Raw genomic sequence first — 16,897 nt, 5'->3', positions numbered from 1 at the left:
TGAGTGTGTGTAAAACTAGCCAGATATGAATTATGTCAGTGGGTCATATCAGTGTCCACTTCCCAGCTGTGGGAAGTATGCTATATTTATGCAAGATGGTGCCATTGGAGGAAGCTCAATGAATGGTACATGGGACCTCTCTGCTTTATTTCTTACAACTATTTGTGAATTTACAATAATCTCAAAATTAAAAAGAAATAATTAATGAAACAATACAAGGTCATTGTTGAAAAACTGGAAAGCACAAAGTATAAAGAACCACTGTTACTATTTTTCTCTTGTCCCCTCCAGTGTCTTTATTCCATGTATTTATGACATACTTGAGTCCCGGGATGCGATCTCCAGACTTCTTGTTATGAAAGACAATATGTTCTACATTTTTTAGGATACAGTAATTTGTATTATCTTACCTGTAGGCCACAGCATCCTCGTGCATGCCCTGCCTGTGCTGTAAATCTTTGCGTGGTCATTCTGCCTGGTCTGCAGTGAAATTCAGTTTCTCTCCACTATGAAATGAATGTAAGATTTTATGCCATAAACAGCAACAACTTCCATTTATTTGAAAGGTTTTTTTTAAAATGTGTATGTACATGTACTTGATATGTTGCATCCATATGTCTTCTTTGGGTCAGGATCATGGGTAAATGTTTGAAACGGTATGAATCATACAAATGCACAATGCTATCCAGTAGCCTTATTGCTTTTTTGCAAAATATTGGAAACTGCCTAAATGTCTGCCTTCGCCACCTATCACTGTGTAACAAGTAACACCAATACTTAACAGCTTCAAACAACAAATGGTTATTATCTCACAGTTTCTAGGGGTCAGGCCTGGGCCCGGGATGGCTCAGCTGGATGGTTCTGACTTAGAGTCTCTCCTGAGGTTGTGTCCAGCTGTCGGCTGGGCCTGCATCTCCAGCTTGACCCGGGATGGAGGTTCCCCTTCCGGCTCACTCACTCGGTCATTGACAGGCCTCAGTTCCTCACCACAAAGGTTCCTTGAGGCCTGTGTGTCCTCGGAACATGGCAGGTGTCTTTCCCCGGAGTGGGTGACCCAAGAGAGAGAGCAGTCAAGGAAGAGAGGGGCCAAGATGGAAGCTGTGGTCTTTGCACCCTCATTTCTGCCTCTTGCGTTGACCGCACAGACCGATGACCCTGGCACAGCACAGGAGGGGCTGCCCGAGAGCGTAAATACCAGGAGCGGGATCCCTGGGGCCACACTGGGGCCGGGCTCCGGTGCTGTCCGCACAGGGGACGGTGGTATATAAACTACTGTCCACCACACAAAGGGACTCCCGCCAGGTGAACGACAAAGAGGGCGAGTTCCACAAACTATGGTTTCCAGGAGATATTGTTAGGTAAACATTCTACCTTTTGTGTAAGAAAGAAGGGAAAATAAGAAGACATCCATGTATCTGCTTATGTTTATAAAAACAAATAACAGGAAAATAAGGCAGCTGAAAATGAAGCTGTTGCCCTGAAAAAGGTGGGGCTGGAGGGGCGGGCGGACGGGAGGAGGGGCGGGGCGCTCTGTACACCTTCTTGAATAATTGTGACTTTTGGATGCAGGAAAAAATAAATCAGCAAGGATGGGAAAGGAGTTTAAAGTGATAAAACAGAGTATAAAATGAACAGGTGCAGCCAACTGTATTTCCAATGCAAACTGTAACCACACTGAGGGGAGCAAACTGAAAGAACCAACAGTCAGCCGTTGATGATTAAGTAGCTAGGAACTGCAGTCTTTTTCCTTTTTCACAATTACTGATTATAGCCGTTAGCTGTTCCCCCGCCCATTGTTGACTGTGCTGTTCAGGCAATATGCTCTCTGACCCCCACTAGGTTCCTACAGTTAACATCTCCTGGAGCCTGGGTCACCACGGTCATGGGGGTTTGAGCTGTTTTTCAGGAATTAGAACCCTTTGTCCACTTCAGGTGGATTGACACCAACAGCCCATCCACTGGGCCCGTGCAGGCGTCTGATAGGCAACCTTTTGACGTTAAGAGCTAAAAACTCCACCCCCAGATCATGCTAACGCCGCCATTTTGTGAACATGCATCCTATGAAGAGGCATGGGGTCTGACTACACTTGCGCAGATCAGCAATTATCTCACCTCTCCTCGCCTCCAATCACCTCTCTCCACATTTCAGACCAGCTTGCCCCCCCTGCCCCATAAGTATCCCTGAGTCCCCATTTTCTGGAATGCAAATCTGAGCCTCAGTCTCTTGCTTCCTCACATGGCTGCCTGGTGAGTAAACCCTCTCTCTGCTGCAATCTCGTCATCTCGGTGTTTGGCTTTCCAGGCGGTGGGCAAAAAGGAACCTGGTGTGGTAACAAAACTAAAAAAACAAAACAGAGGACAACCACCTAATCCGTGTGAACGCAGCATTTCCCTGTGTCCTCTGACTCGGGGGCAGAGCGTGGAGGCAGGGCAGAATCACGAACACATTCTGAACCCCTTCAGTTGTAGCAGCTGCGCTGACTAAGACGGGGGTACACCCCACTTTCTTTTCTTCCTTTTAAAGTGCAACCTGTCTTATCAGCCTCAAGGCATAGGGGACCCCAGCGTGCTGTGAAGTTTTCCTTTAGCTGGTGCGTGTGACTGTGGGTTCTTGGGTTTGTTCCTGTCTCTCTACAGGATTGTCATTATGATAATAATGTCCTGAGGTCCAGACCTGCCTTCTCTGACCTGGAGCCTGCTGCTCAGCCCCAGCTCCTACCCCTCGGCCACCCCAACCCCTCCGCTGTCCCACAGCCACCCATGCCCCTGGCCCTCCCCTGTTGCTGCCCCCTCCCTCCCGGGCCTGGAAACACACACATCCTCATGCTCCACCCTCATCCTGTCCCCTTGCTACTTTCCATAGTTGTGACCCTCTCAGGGGGGCTTCTCCAGCCTCTTTTATTTTAATTTTCCCTGATTTTTAAGAATAATTTTGTTAAAATAAAATGAAATGGAGGCCAGGCTTGAAAATCCACCAAGCAGACAGAACCATTTAAGCCATGAGAGCAAAACAAAATCTAGCTTATGTCATGAACATAAGCGAAAACTAACTTAGATTATTTCTTGTAAATGCCTCTGATAATCATCAACAAAGCTGAAGTCATCTTCCCAAAGTGGTAGAAGATAATCATCTTCTAAGCCATCCTGGCATGTCACGCCTCGGAACTTCGTACCAGCTCTGGGTTTGGTCTCTGGGTTTACAGAGAATCTGCTTATCGCTCAGTAAAATGTTCATATCGAGTAGAGCGCTCTGAGTTCTCTTTCAACAGCTTGTTGAGGTGAAATTCGCATAACATAAAATTAACTAATTTAAAGCGAACAGTTCAGCGGCCTTAAGTAGGTCACAATGTCGTTCGACCTTCATCTCTAGTTCCAGAACATTCCATCCCTCCAATGTGCCTTTCCTTGCAGGCTCTGCGCACACTGGCCTTTCTTCTTCTGTAGCCCACTGGTGTCCTCACCTTCCAGCTAGGAAAGCTGCTCCCCTGCCCCTTCCTCATGCCTCGATCCCTCCTTTCTCTCTCTGTTGTTCTTGTCTCCAGCTGGTTCTCCTCTTTCTGCCCTTCTGATCCTCACTCACCCCTCAAGGCCCAGCCCTGTTCCAATCTCTTCTAAAAGAGCCTCTTTGACTAGATTTTTTAATTCATTTTTCCCTTATTGTGTGCATGAGGTGGTTTGACTAAAAATATCCTGGTCTCCTGGTCCTTAACCTCCTTGAAATAGTACTTAATTCTCTCCTCAAGCAACAGAAACCCAGCTCAAACTGGTATAATCCACAAAGAAAATAAATTTGGTCACCTAGTAATAAAAGTCCAAGAGGACAGCTGACATCAGGCATAGCTGGATCTAGGTGCTATAATAATATCAGGAATCTGTTTCTCTGTCTTTCAGCTTTGGGTTGGCTTTGTTAAACTCCATGGGGTGACAAAGGGGCCCTCAGCAGCTCTAGGCTTTTGTCCCATCATGTGTGCAATGTTCACAGAAGGAGAGCTTCTCTTTCCAGGTGATGTCATTGGCCCAGCCTGAGTCATGTGACCATTTCTGAACCAATCACTGTAACCAATGGAATGGGTTATGCTAATTGGCCTGGCCAGGTCGCATGCCAACCCCTGGAACTACTGATGGCATCAAGACTTCTTGGAACCACATGGACTAAACGTGAAGACTGGGTAAGCTGTCAAAGCAAAATTGGCATGCCACTATCAGAAGAAAGGAAAACGGATACTAAATTGGTTAAAATCAACCTAAATCAAAAAACCCCACCCAGAGGTCTTGATTCTGGGTTCAGAAATCTTGGTTCTCAGGCTCCCAGCATGTCTCATTAAGATGAGTTGGCCAACTTGGATCAGAGAGAGGGGACAAATGGTCACCTTAGGACTAAACAAAATTTTCAAAGAAACTGTCTTTGCAGGCGCTGATCTCGCAGGTTCAAAGCTGAAGTGGAAATTCAGTCTTTGTTGGATACTGCAAACCCCAGCCTGCAGGCTTTGTTCCCAGCAGTCTCCTGACTCTCCTGGGTGGTGGCGGATGGGGCCTGATATTGATGTTAAAGGTCAGTCTCTCATAATGGCCATCATATTGTCACAGGGCCCCTCATTAGTGCCATGTGGGAAGAGTCGAGTGGGCCCCAGTGTCACTTCTCATTCTATTGTTTTAGGCCAATTACTGGTCTCCGCCCCCCACAGGGCTGACCTGGTGCTCACGCCCAGATTTCATCTCTACCTGGACTTCATTCTTCTCCATTAGAATGCACTATTGGATCGTTTGCTAATGAGCTTTCCAAGTTCTGTTGATGTGAGCTGAGCACTGGGCTAGTGCATAAACATTGGTGCCTGAACCCATACGGACCCATCTTCCCTTTCCTGGAACCTAGAGAAATAGCTGCTCCTGTAATGAACATTGTGGCCGTTTCCTATCCTGAGCCATCTTATTCTTGCATTCTCGCACCGGACATGAGCAGGTTTCTCAAGACAAAAGAGAAACATAATTTTTTTTTAATGCAGTTTACCATTTTCTCACTCATGATTCTAGCTGATGGTTGCTCAGCCAGACAAAACAATATCATAATCAATGCATTATAGATGAGAGCACGTTTCCAGGAAAAGAACTCCAGGAGTACTTGCATGGATGTAATTAGCAAAGAAGTTAGAGAAATCACACGCACACAATCCTTTTAACTATGGTTGACTTAAGACCTAATTACTTTAGAGTAATTGGCCTCTCAGAAAGCTTTTGAGGCTGTTGTAATGAATACAATGGGCCAATACGGGATGTGATGGAATCATTGGGTTTTAATTAATTGGATTCGGGGGGATGCACGTTTCCTGAAGGAAAGCCCTTCACTCGGGTGATTTACACTTTGGGATTTCAGAAGCCTATAAAAATTTCTTCCATTGCATTTCTGTCCAGCTGAGGAGTATTGAAGACCACCAGATCAAGTGAAAGTTACAAGAACATCATCCGATTTCCTACTGAAATGATACTCAGCATGTCAATATGCTCCTCGGCTTCTCTCTCTCTCTTTTTTCCAATTTTTTTTTATTGTAGTAAAATACACAAAACACAAAATCTATCATCTTGAACATTCTAAGCGTACAATTCAGTGGTATTAAATATATTTTTAATATTGTGCAATCACCACCGCCTTCCATCTCCATAGCTATTTTCATTTTGTAAAACTGAAGCTCTGTATCTGTTAGACAATAACTCCCTCCTCCCTCCAGCCCCCCGCAACGAGCTTTCTAAGTACCTCATACAAGTGCAATCATACAGTGTTTGTCTTTTTGTGATTAGCTTATGTCACTCAGCAGAATGGCTGCAAGATTTACACACATTATGGTACATGTCAGAATTTCTTTCTTTTATAAGGATGAATAGTATTCCACTGTATGTATATACCACATTTTGCTTATCCATTCATCCATCAGTGGACACTGGACACTTGGGTTGCTTCCATGTTTTAGCTGCTGTGAATAATGCTGCTGTGGACACGGATGCACATATATCTCTTTGAGACCCTGCTTTCAATTCTTTGGAATAAAAAATAAATAAGTGGGATTGCCGGGTCAGGTGGTCACTCTATTTCTACTCTAAGAACAGTAGGCAGAATCTCCCAGAAAGACTACCTTTCAGCAGTTTACGGGATTTGGAGACAGCCAAAAGAGCAGATTAAAAATTAAATAAGTTAAAAAGAAAGACTACCTATTCTGGTCTCATTGTATTAAATAGCTCTAATAACTTGCAGACATTGCAGAACCAAGCGAGGCACTGTGACACATCTTACCACTCAACCATCAGTCTTGCCAGTTATAGCAAAGGGTAATTAAGACCATATCCAATTCAGTGTGCCCTCAAGACAGCCTCCCTAAGTAAAGATCAGCCCCCTAATGTGACAGAAAGGCAGTATGCACGACATACACAAAACTGCCCCCCCACCCCCCCCACCCCCACCCCCCCGCCCAAGAAGCAAGAAAGCCCAGACAGGACTGAGGGGAAGAAATCAAGGGTGGAGAGCAGAGGACAGCCTGGGGGCGGGGCAGTGTGGTTTTTATGTGGCTTTTAATCTATAAATTTACTTCAGGCGTTCAGGCTGCTGGGCCAGCAACTTGATTCATTCTATTCGCTGTACTGAAACTCCTCTGCTATGAACACGTTCATTTCTTTCCTCCCTGCCCCCAAGTCATCCAGTGAACAGACTGTGCAAATAACCAGCAATAACTACCTTTGCTGGCCAGTGATATTACACCTGCGCACTTGGTAAACGCAGCTGTATGCAGTTTCCAGGTGGTGGACCGCTGCACTGCTAACCTGTCCACCGCCCACAGCTCATAAGGCAGCTCGTGGACCAGCAACACATTCAGCAAACCTTTGCTACAATGTTCACTTAACAGGGTTCTGAGGTTATGCCATTTCCTGGTGCACAAGAAAAATACAGGCATACAAAAGGATTGATGTGAGAACGCAGGTGGAATCAGCTAAGGAGAAAAGAAAAGGGGAAAACCCATTAAGATGTTTGATTCAGTTGACCTGTGCCTACAGGAAAACCTCTGCTCATGTATTCTTTCTGAAGATGAAAGGGAAAAACAGACCCAGCTCGTGAAAGTTCATGAAAGAAACTGGTGGCTGTCAGAGAAACAAAGTGGTGGAATTCTGGGTGCTTCTGTGGCTGCAGCAATGTGACATGACAAGTTTTTAAGGCTCTGTCAATACCATTAATATTTATGACCCATCTCAGGAAAACGTCCGTTGTGCAGCACATTCATCAAAGACTTCTGCTCAGGAGTTGTTGTGTTTTGTTGGGCAATGGGCCCTGATTGACAAAATTGAGAGCGATGATGGGAAGGGTTTGATTTGCTTCTGTTTTACACGTCCTTAAAGGGGTAAAACCATCAGGAGGCTGTATTCTCAGAAAATAATTTTCTTTACGAAAAAAAAATCCCGTTCCCTGTTGACAGGTGAACTGGATTAATTACCACAATGTGGACTCCTAAGTATGCAAGTTGTCTACAGTTGAGGGGCATCAAGTTGCTCCCGCTTTCCACCTCCTTCTCTGATTTTGAGATACTGCTTAGAGATGCCAGACGTGAACCCTTGCCTCCAGTGTTTCTCTGCCTCTGAGCTGATCAATAGAACAATCCCCTCGCCAGGGCTGGGGAAATGTGGAAGTGTGCGTGGTTAAGTGAGGTCAAGAGCCCTTAGATTACATCCTGCTCCCACACTGACTTCAGTCGTGTGATCGAAGACTGGCTCCTTAGCCGTCCAGAGCCTCACTTTCCCTCTCTGTGAAGGCGGTAGTACAATTCCTGCTAGGACAACCTTTATCATAGGTTACTTCGAGGATTAAATGAGGCAACAATTTATGCACAGTTCTTGTTACAAAGTAAGAATGTGATCCATGTCAGCACCTTTTTGTAAAATTAGTATTCCCATGGCTTAAAAAGGAGATGCTCAAGAGCAGTGGTGAAATTGAAAGTGTTTCACAACAGGGCGGCGTGGTCCCTGGCGGATTGGAACAGATGCAGCTTGTCCGTACCTGCTACAGCCCCTCCGCTCCCCCCAGGGCACAGCAGCTGTGTCTCAACTGGCAAGGGAATGTTGCAACGCATCTTTTGTCGTCGTCGTCGTCGTTGTTGCATGGCTTACCGCAGAGCCCAGCAAGCCGTGTTCTAAATAGCTCTGACTTCGCAAACTGCCAAGACGGCATTCTTGCCGGGCTTCTCTTTCCGGAGCCGAGGGGATCACGGGCGGCAGTCCCCGGGGTGCCCACCAGATGGCGCGCACAGACCAGCGGCGGCCGCACCTGCCCCGGGGCTCCGCGAACACCTGCCCCTCGCCCGGCGTCTCCCCGGTGGGGGGCGGGCGGCTCCCCGGCCCCTGGGCCCCCGGGACTCGCGATCTCCCGGCGCCCGAGAGCGGGGACCCCTCCTGCCCCCCAGCGCTCGGCGCGGCGCCTGCCCGCACCTGCCGCGTGGCGCCTGGCGGCTTGGGAAGGCGGTGCCTCCCTCCGCCTCGGGCTGGATGGACGTCCTGGGCGGCTTTTTTTCTCGAAAGGCTTTATTGCTTTTATTTAAAATAATCCATATGCACTATAAAAATTTGAAGCTTAAGAAGAGCCCAAACCCCAGCCCCCTCCAGTCTGACCGGTTACGTTAGAGAATTCTTCCAGGTCCGCAGAGGGATGAATGGCTGGCTGGCTGGCTGGCTAAGTAACAAATGGACATCATATTTTATAACAACGGAATCCTATGAAATGCAGCTATATTTTATTTGTGAGAGTGTTAAGTTCCTTTTCATTTATAAATAAAAGAAGACAAAGATCTTCAAGTAGACTTGCTGTATTTGGTAAAACAAACAAACAACAACAAAAGAGCTGAGAAGAGATTTTGACTTTTTAAATAACCCTGGTAAAGTGAAGGAAGGAAAGCTTGTATAAACAACGATTATATCATTATTACTGTAGCTGCTGCTTCCCTGGCTACCACTGCCCCAGCCTCCACCTGCCTCACCGCACCACCTCTGTTTCTTTCATGATGCAGTCTTAGCCGGAGATAAGAGACAGACTCCCTTATTTGAAAGTTGAAGAAATGGCACTCAGATTTCTTGCCACTTGCCCCGTCTGGCTGTTTATTAGCTTTGCTGTTTTTGCGATGTCAAAAGCTGTAATGTTGATGGCTCGCGTGGAGCCTAATTCCTGTGTTTCTTTATTATTAATTCTCTGCCTACGTGAAGCTCATCTTTCTTGCTCCATCAGTTACTCCCATGCCATCTGCTTCTTTGCACCGTCAGAGATGCTGGGCGGGATTTTTATCTGCGTATAGCCACTTGTTGTTGTTGTGGGATTACATTTTTATTCCTTTATTCTCATTTTAGTGTGATCTAGAGGATAGATGAGATTAGGCCAATGGTTGGTCCACCATAATTCCAACTTTCTTCTGAAATTGTGGAGTGCTGTTCAGATTTAGGGGTTTGTCAGTCATTCCTTCCACATCTAATGGAGGGCCTGGTGCCAGCACTGGGTGGGGGGAAGGGGCAGGGGGGAAGCCAGGATGGATACAGAGATTCAGTTTGTGGCATCGGTGATGTCAGCAAGGGCTTTCTACCCAGAAACAGAATTCTCCTATTTTTGTGTGAAATTTCTTTAATGAAGAAGGAAGTATTCTATCCCACTATTAAAGATCGAGCTAAAACCCTGACATCCTCGGGTGGAGTAATCGTTCCTTCATTTATTTAGACTCAGCTGGAGAAGCTACTGGTTCTTTTCTGAGAAAAGGAGTAGAGCATTTAGAAAAGACCAGAAGGGGTGATGTGGACCACGGGGAGACCTGCCACCGCTCCCATTTTCCCAGAACCACCTTTGATTCTGAAAAACGCCCACCCTTGGCTGGTGATGGTTATATGGTCCTGCGCTTTTTGTAGAGAGGAAGCTCGCAGACTGGGGAATAAATTAGCACAAGGAGCTGTCCAGGCAGCAAGAAACTGATGGGCCAGAACTCGGTGTCGTTTCAGGGACCCGGGGACTTGCATTAGTCTCTCAGTTCCCTTCGGGACTCCTTTGGGGGCTGTTCAGAGTTCCCGCTGGAGAAGCGGCCTCGGAAAACCAGGCTCGCTTCTGCAGGGCATGGTAGTGTCTGGGCGTGATAAAGCTGCTGTGCCTTCTGTCCCCAAATGTCAGGCTGGCCCAGACCTTACAGTTCCTCTGACCCGCCAAGAAGGGAGGAAAGAGGTGTTCAGGCGCATCCTGAAAGGTGAGGCTGACTGCACATGCCTTCCCCATGGGTGGTGGCAGGCCGCTGCTCAGGGCAGTTACAAGTCAGAGGGAAACTGAAGCTGCTGCTGATTAAGAGGCATCTTCTCCAGGGACGATGCCATCGACATGAATTTCCCAGGTGTAAAGGTGGTACAACAGGCTGGCCAGGTCTTGCTGACTCCACAGGTGTTCTCATTGTCTTTCAGACCATCAGCCTCCTGAGGACAGGTCACGGGTTTATAAAACTCCCATAGTGCCTAAGGCAGTGCTGCCGGACCAGAGGTCAAGGGGCTTCAAATCACATTTCTCCAGGTTCGCGTGTGGATGAGCAGAGGTGGGGGGTGGGGAAGAGAAAAGAAGGCTGATGGAGGCACATGAACGGGCAGCTCATTCCCCATCTAAAGCGCGCCACCGCTCATCTCCACTCCACTGTTCTCACATGGGAGTGAAGCCCCGGATTGCCAGATCTTCCATATTTTCATGACAGGCCAAAAATTTTAAATGAAAGTTTTTTTCATGTTTTTAACTGTTATCTCAAATTTTTCAAAGGAGGTAAAGCACAGTATGGCCGACGGGCAACATTTTCAGGCAGGTGGTCAGCTGTGGACGGAGCCCCCGTTGAGGGCAGGGCCTCTCCACTTCTTCATTCTGCACCCTCTGCAGAGCCCAGCGTGAGGGACCAGTCAGGACTGTTTAGGTGTCTAGGGGTGGCTGGCTGTGCTTCTGCAGCATCGGTAAACATGTCACATGGCCCTAGCACATTTTGCCTGCAAAATCCTCGCAGCTGGAGCCTGAGGCTGGCAGTGACAGAGAGTCTGCTACCCTGACTCAGTCTCGTTGGCTGAGACGTTGATGCCCCAGTAGGTCAGCTGTGTCTACCTGGGCGCATACCCTTTTCCTACAGCATAGACGGGCAGACAGCAAACCCTCGATTCAAGCCCAGCTCTCCCACTTACTAGCTCTAACCCTGAGCCTTCTACTTAGTTCTGGTGCATCAGTTTTCTCATCTGTAAAAAGGGGCCAAAGATAGTGTCCACCTTGCACATTGGTTGTGAGGGTTATAGGAGTTGATGTGGATAAAGTGTTTAAAACATTGCCTGATGCATAGTGGGCCCTCTACATTCGTCATCATCACCATCATCCTCCAAAGAGGTTATTTAAAAAAAAGGAATTGTTTGAAATTAACCAAATCACACCATGGATAAAACCATAGATCTATTTTGCAAGTTACCATCTTATTGCTCCTGAATATTTAGGTATCAAATGATAGAAAAAAATCCAAAATAAACTGATTTAAGATGTAAAAGGAGTTAATTAGCTGACGTAAGTGACTAAAGCAAGGACTGGTCCGTCTCCAGATCCAGGTGGCCAGCGATGTTCTCAGGAGGGCTTCTCTTTCCTCATTTCTTGTTGAGTACTTCCTTCCTTCTCTCCTTCATTCACTCGCTCACTCATGCAGTGCCTGGACTGGCAAATGTGAATACAGCAGGTGGCGTGTGGGTGAAGAGAATGAGGAATTACTGGATGGAGGGGGACGTTTAGCCCCGTGGGTTAGCTCAGGTGAGGCCACAAGGAAGGCCACGGCACTCAGGCCCAGCTTCCGTGAGGGCTGTGATTTTCTCTTCTCCTTCCACAACCCGGCCCACCGTCCCCTACAGAAAAGCATGGACTTAAGACATTTTTAAGAAAAAATTCTGTAGTAGAAGAGTGACTCTAAAAAGTACAGTTGACCCTTTACCAACTTCTCCAGATCCCCAGAGTGTGACACCAAGTTCCCTGGAGGAATTTAAAGCAGGAGGAACGCCCGTCTGCTCCCAGGTTGCTGGGGAGACGGTACTTACATGAAATTAGCATTCCACACAGACGGCAGAAATACACAGATGAGACGTCAGTGTGGATATACAGCTACAGATAAGGATAAAATACACGAGTATGTCTTTAGAAGTCTTAAGAAACATTATTACTCTTATGACTTATTTTTTGCACAGTTTGAGGTTTGCTTTTTCTTTTCTTTTCCCTTCTTTTATGTTGTTTTCAAAAGATATGGTTAACATTTATTAAAAATCCCCATAAGGACACTTATATTAAAATTATTCCCTAAAAGCAAAACAAACCAACTCAGCAAACACACACGCTTTCTAAGACTCCAGGTGGAGGAAGCATGACCTGAACCAGGACTCCCTGGCACCACCTGTGGCCTTCCCAGCCACCTAGAGTGACTGCTGCCCTTGGATCAGCTCCAGGAGTGGGCGTTGTCATTGGGGAAGGAAAGAGGAGATAGAGAGAGATAGACGGATCCATCCCTGGCTGTTTCCATGCGACAAAGGCAGAGCGAGGAGCAGAGGTGGGCCGTCTGGTCCTGATGTTGTCTTGGCCAGTTTGAGCAGGGGAGAGGAAAGATGCCACGCATCAGAGACAGCAGGTGGCAAAGCAGTAAATCACAGGGATGAGGAACACCGGGAGCTGGAGTCAGGCCAGCATGGGTTCACATCTCACCTTGCACGTTCTGGCTGTGTCACCTGGGGCAAGTCCCTGAATATCCCTGAGGCTCCATGTCTGCATCTGCCAAATGGGGGTGGCAATGCTCCTCAGAGGCTGCTGGGAAGGTCAAAGGCGTCTTGGCTCCAGAATCCACGCTCAATCGCTACCTCAATTCTCTGGTTCTCCCATCTGCCACCCCCACCCCACCCCACCCAGGCCTGCTCCACTCATCTGTGCACTTGGCTCTTGTTGACATTGGAACTGTATCCCCGCCTCATCCAGCTGTATTTCAATAGCTGAAGGTTCACACATGGTATTTGATTTGAATGGTAACATTGGAGATCATCTAATCAAGCTTAGTCTCCAAGGGAAACTGAGGCATGGTGGGGGGTGGCTTTTTCCGAGTCTTCTATTTGTTCTCCAGAATCAGAGAGAATTTGTTTATGATACCCAGGCAGGTAGGAGCTGAACTGACCTAAAAACCCACATCTCCTGAGTCCTAGTTCTTTCCTGTGATGAGAAATAACCACGTGGAGTCACCTGTGACGATTTCCATGGCCTCCGTTAGGTGGTCATCACTGACTTTAGTGGTGCAGCTGTTGGATGTCACCGTCCCAGGCAGGACGCAGACCCTCATTAGCATCAGATCCACGAGTGCATCTCGAGAGAATAACTGTTAGACAGTCTCTTGGACAGAGGCCCTTGGTGTTTCACCAGGAGCTCATTCTCCTTCAATTGCCTATTGACTAAGCGTTTTATTCCCGGTAGGTGAATGATTACTCAGTGTTTCTGATGTGAATTCCGCTTCAAAGGGCGTCATTTGTAACTCTGAGAACAAGCCTCTAATATAGAGAAATGCTTGTTAATCAACTCCTCCAGCAGCATTTGGTTTCAGAAATCTAGTTTGTAAAGGATTTACTAAGCTTTGGTAATTCCAGCGTTCAGGAGGTTCTTCCAGCCCCATTCTTTGTATTGACAGATCGGATTTTCCCACCAGGCTTCCCTGACTCAGCAAATGGCACTGCCATCCTCCCGGTTACTCAGATTGAAGATCTGGGAGCCATCCCTGGTGGTTCTCCATTTTTATGCCTCATCTGGAGCCCATCAACAAGTCCTAGAGGCTGTAACCTCAAAGATACACCCGGAATCCAACCACTTCCCTCCATCTCGCTACCAACCCGAGCCTGACCACATCCTCTCCCCCCAGGATGGTCGCCGTGCCCTCCTGACTGGTCTCCCTGCCTGCTGGATCTCACCTGCCTACGTATTCTCTTCATGGCTCTTCGCACCCTCCAACATCTTCTTGTTACATTTGTTTACATCTCTCTCGCGTCCCAGGAATGTCAGGTCCGTGAGGACAGTTCATGTTTGTTTTCATACTTCTGTCTTCTTACAACCTAGAACACAGCTTGACATCTGGTGGGTGTTCAATGAATTTCTGTTGAAGACGTAGTGGCAGGAAGAAGGGCACAGATGACACTTTCAGCCTGGGAGTCCCCTCAGCCTGTCTCCTTTTCTCCATCATTCCACTCTTTCTCTTCTTTACTTTTCCCCTCCTCTTTACATCCACCGTGCTCCCATCTTTCCTAGGACAGCTGCGTTTTGGGTTGGGCAGCGGGTGATAGAGGAACGAGGTGAACCTACCCTGCAAAGACACATAGGGTACTGAGATGCAGAGCATGTGTGAGAAGGGGCGTTCTCTATGTAATCATCGAAGTTAGCATGTGATCATAAACAGGGTCGACGCCCAGGAGGCAGCTGCTGAATGAATAAACGGAGAACACGAATGGGCTCGCCAGACAAAGGGAACGTGGGGAGAGTGTTTAAGATGAGTGAGGATAAGTGGAAAAGAGGGCGGTATGGTTAAAGAGCAAGAGAGGGGGAAAGATTCTGTCGGACATCGTAGGCCGTACTGCAGGCTCTTTCCATCTTACAAAACCTGCGTCTCTGGTGAGATGGGGTTTGAGAAGAGCAAGGTCTGGTAGACACTTTAATGGGATTGCTCTGACTGCTGTGTTAGCAAAGACTGAAGGGGTCTAGAGGGAAAGCCGGGACTCCGTGGGGCGTGCTGCATTGATTGAGGCAAGAGTCGATGGTGGGTTAGGCCAAGGATACAGTTCTGGAGCTGGAGCTGGTAAGGAGCGGTCATATTCTCGACACGTGAAGGACGATTTGAGAAGATGTGCTGACGAATCTCATATGGGCTATGAGAGAATGGTGGCACGGAGATTTGTACCTCAAAAAACAGAAAGGATAGAGTTGTAGCTAATTGAGACAAGAAAGCTTTAGAGGAAGTTGTTTGGTGAGGATGGAGGGACAAGCTTCGAGAGCAGAGCTCAGTAAATGATGACTTGGGGCCAAATGTGGCCCAGGGACTACTTTTGCAAATAAAGTTTTCTTGGAACACCCCTATGCTTATTTGCTTGTGCATTTTCTGCGACAGCAGACTGGAGGGGCAGCAACAGAGGCTGTGTAGCCTGCCAAACCTAAAATCTTCACTATCCATCCCAATAAGACCTCTGTCTCTAGCATGGAATTATCGTTATCTGTGAATTGAGTGATTTAAAATAAAAATTAGTGTATTTTATAAAATTCAACAATACAGTATATGTGAAAAGTTAGAAATAATGTTGGACCTGGCATTTTGAAAGCCTAATACATTTTCCAGGCAAAAGTTTATGTTCAAACTTTACGTCTGCGTCTGACCTCTTCAGTGGGGGAGCAGAGGCCAGTGGGGAACGTAGGATCTGTGTCTTGAACTGAGAGAATGACTTTGTCAAGAGGACAAATGCCTCCTCTTGGTCTCTGCCGCCCCCGACATTCCCGTGTGAGAAAAAGAAGTAACCTTTCCATTTTCTCTTCAGTTCCTTGTAGGAATAGCTCCTGTCACTTCGCATTCTCTGTCACTATCCAGGCTCATTTAAAACTCCATCTGATAAAATAACCTGCATGATTTTCTTCTCAGATGAAATGAGAAGAAAATAATGATCACAGAATTAGATATTGGCACCCTGTTGGTAGTTGGCTCTGACCTGCTGGGGAAGATGCAGATAAAAAAGTAGCCCAGCTCGTGTTTGTCTCCTGGACTGATGCAGTTTTCTGGGTCCCAGAGGGTCCCCGTCTCCCTGAGGTGACAGGATTTTTCTCTCAGCAGAGACGGAGTGAGGGGCCCTCTGGGCTGAGGTTTGGGGAGGGCAAAGGAGAAGCTGCTCTTCCTCTGGCTCCACTTTTTAACCACTTCCTGGTGGCAGCATGATTTTGAGTTAGAGCCTAGACGAAACAGTGGAGCTGAGCCCCAGAGAGTATGATGCCATCTCATTCGAGGTTAGCAAATATACGATTCAGGTAAGAAATTAGGAAAATGGGTGCTAGATTATTTTGCAATTTGAGTTTGTTGTACAAATGGAAAAAAAACCCATTAGTTTCTTCAAAACAGTTAGAGAACTGATAGACGAGAAAGATTGACTTTTCTCTAAAAAGAGGAGAGATTCAAAGAGTTTTCTTTCTTTGTGTGTGTGTTTCTCTAGCAAGATAAAAGTTAGTCCCGAGAAGTAAGCCCACTTACATGCTTAAAGATTCAGGCAAAGAAATGATGAAGTTGCGTTTAATATACAGCTGTGAAGACAAAAATAGATTTATATCTAGCAGTTTCTTTCATATGTATTTGATTCTTGAAACACTATTTGTAAGTGCTGGAGCAGCACATTAAAATTGCTCTGGATTATAATAATTTAGCAAACCACTTACTTTATATATTAATCTTAATAGATGTATGTCTATTAAGAAAAAGGTGGTGAATAATTTAACAAACACAAAAAGTGCACGTTGTAATACGTCCTGTAACTTATGTTTTTTAATAATGGAAGATTGTATTCGATCCTAACATCACAAAGTTCCTCTGGGAAGGTTAAAATGGAAGAAAGAGAGAATGGATTCGTTTTCGCTGAGTTCTGGTTCTTGCTCCCTTCTTTGAGCTTGTTTTCAACAACAGAAATTTCAAACACACAAGAGAAGGTTGCAGCTCTCTGAACGATTTGCCCGTAATGACATGCAATCTTCTTGATAGATTTTTCATAAAAAATGTCTGAATTCGACAAGTTCTTCTGAGAAGAGTTGTAGTTCTTGGGGAGCGGGGGTGATGGCCGGCCCAGGTGAACATTCAGACTTTGT

The 16,897-nt window shown here is 46.6% G+C and overlaps 1 protein-coding gene across 2 annotated transcripts in view; it reads left to right on the top strand.

Moving 5' to 3' along the window:
* Positions 1-1,369: 1,369 nt before the first annotated feature.
* The window catches only part of LOC138915314 (transmembrane protein 132E-like), a 40,559-nt gene continuing 25,031 nt past the window's right edge, over positions 1,370-16,897 (top strand). For both annotated transcript variants that reach the window (XR_011421117.1, XM_070221190.1), the window contains exons 1-2: positions 1,370-1,486; positions 4,004-4,169. Coding sequence is in view for 1 of the 2 variants with exons in the window: in XM_070221190.1 (XP_070077291.1) it covers positions 4,068-4,169 (102 nt within the window). In the remaining variant the exon portion in view is untranslated. The remainder of the gene's footprint in view (positions 1,487-4,003; positions 4,170-16,897) is intronic.

The sequence above is a fragment of the Equus caballus genome, chromosome 8 (genome assembly GCF_041296265.1).
Source record: "Equus caballus isolate H_3958 breed thoroughbred chromosome 8, TB-T2T, whole genome shotgun sequence".
In the NCBI taxonomy this organism is placed as follows: Eukaryota; Metazoa; Chordata; class Mammalia; order Perissodactyla; family Equidae; genus Equus; species Equus caballus.
Note: the sequence above shows the minus strand (reverse complement) of the source record. Positions and strands in the feature narration are given on the sequence as shown.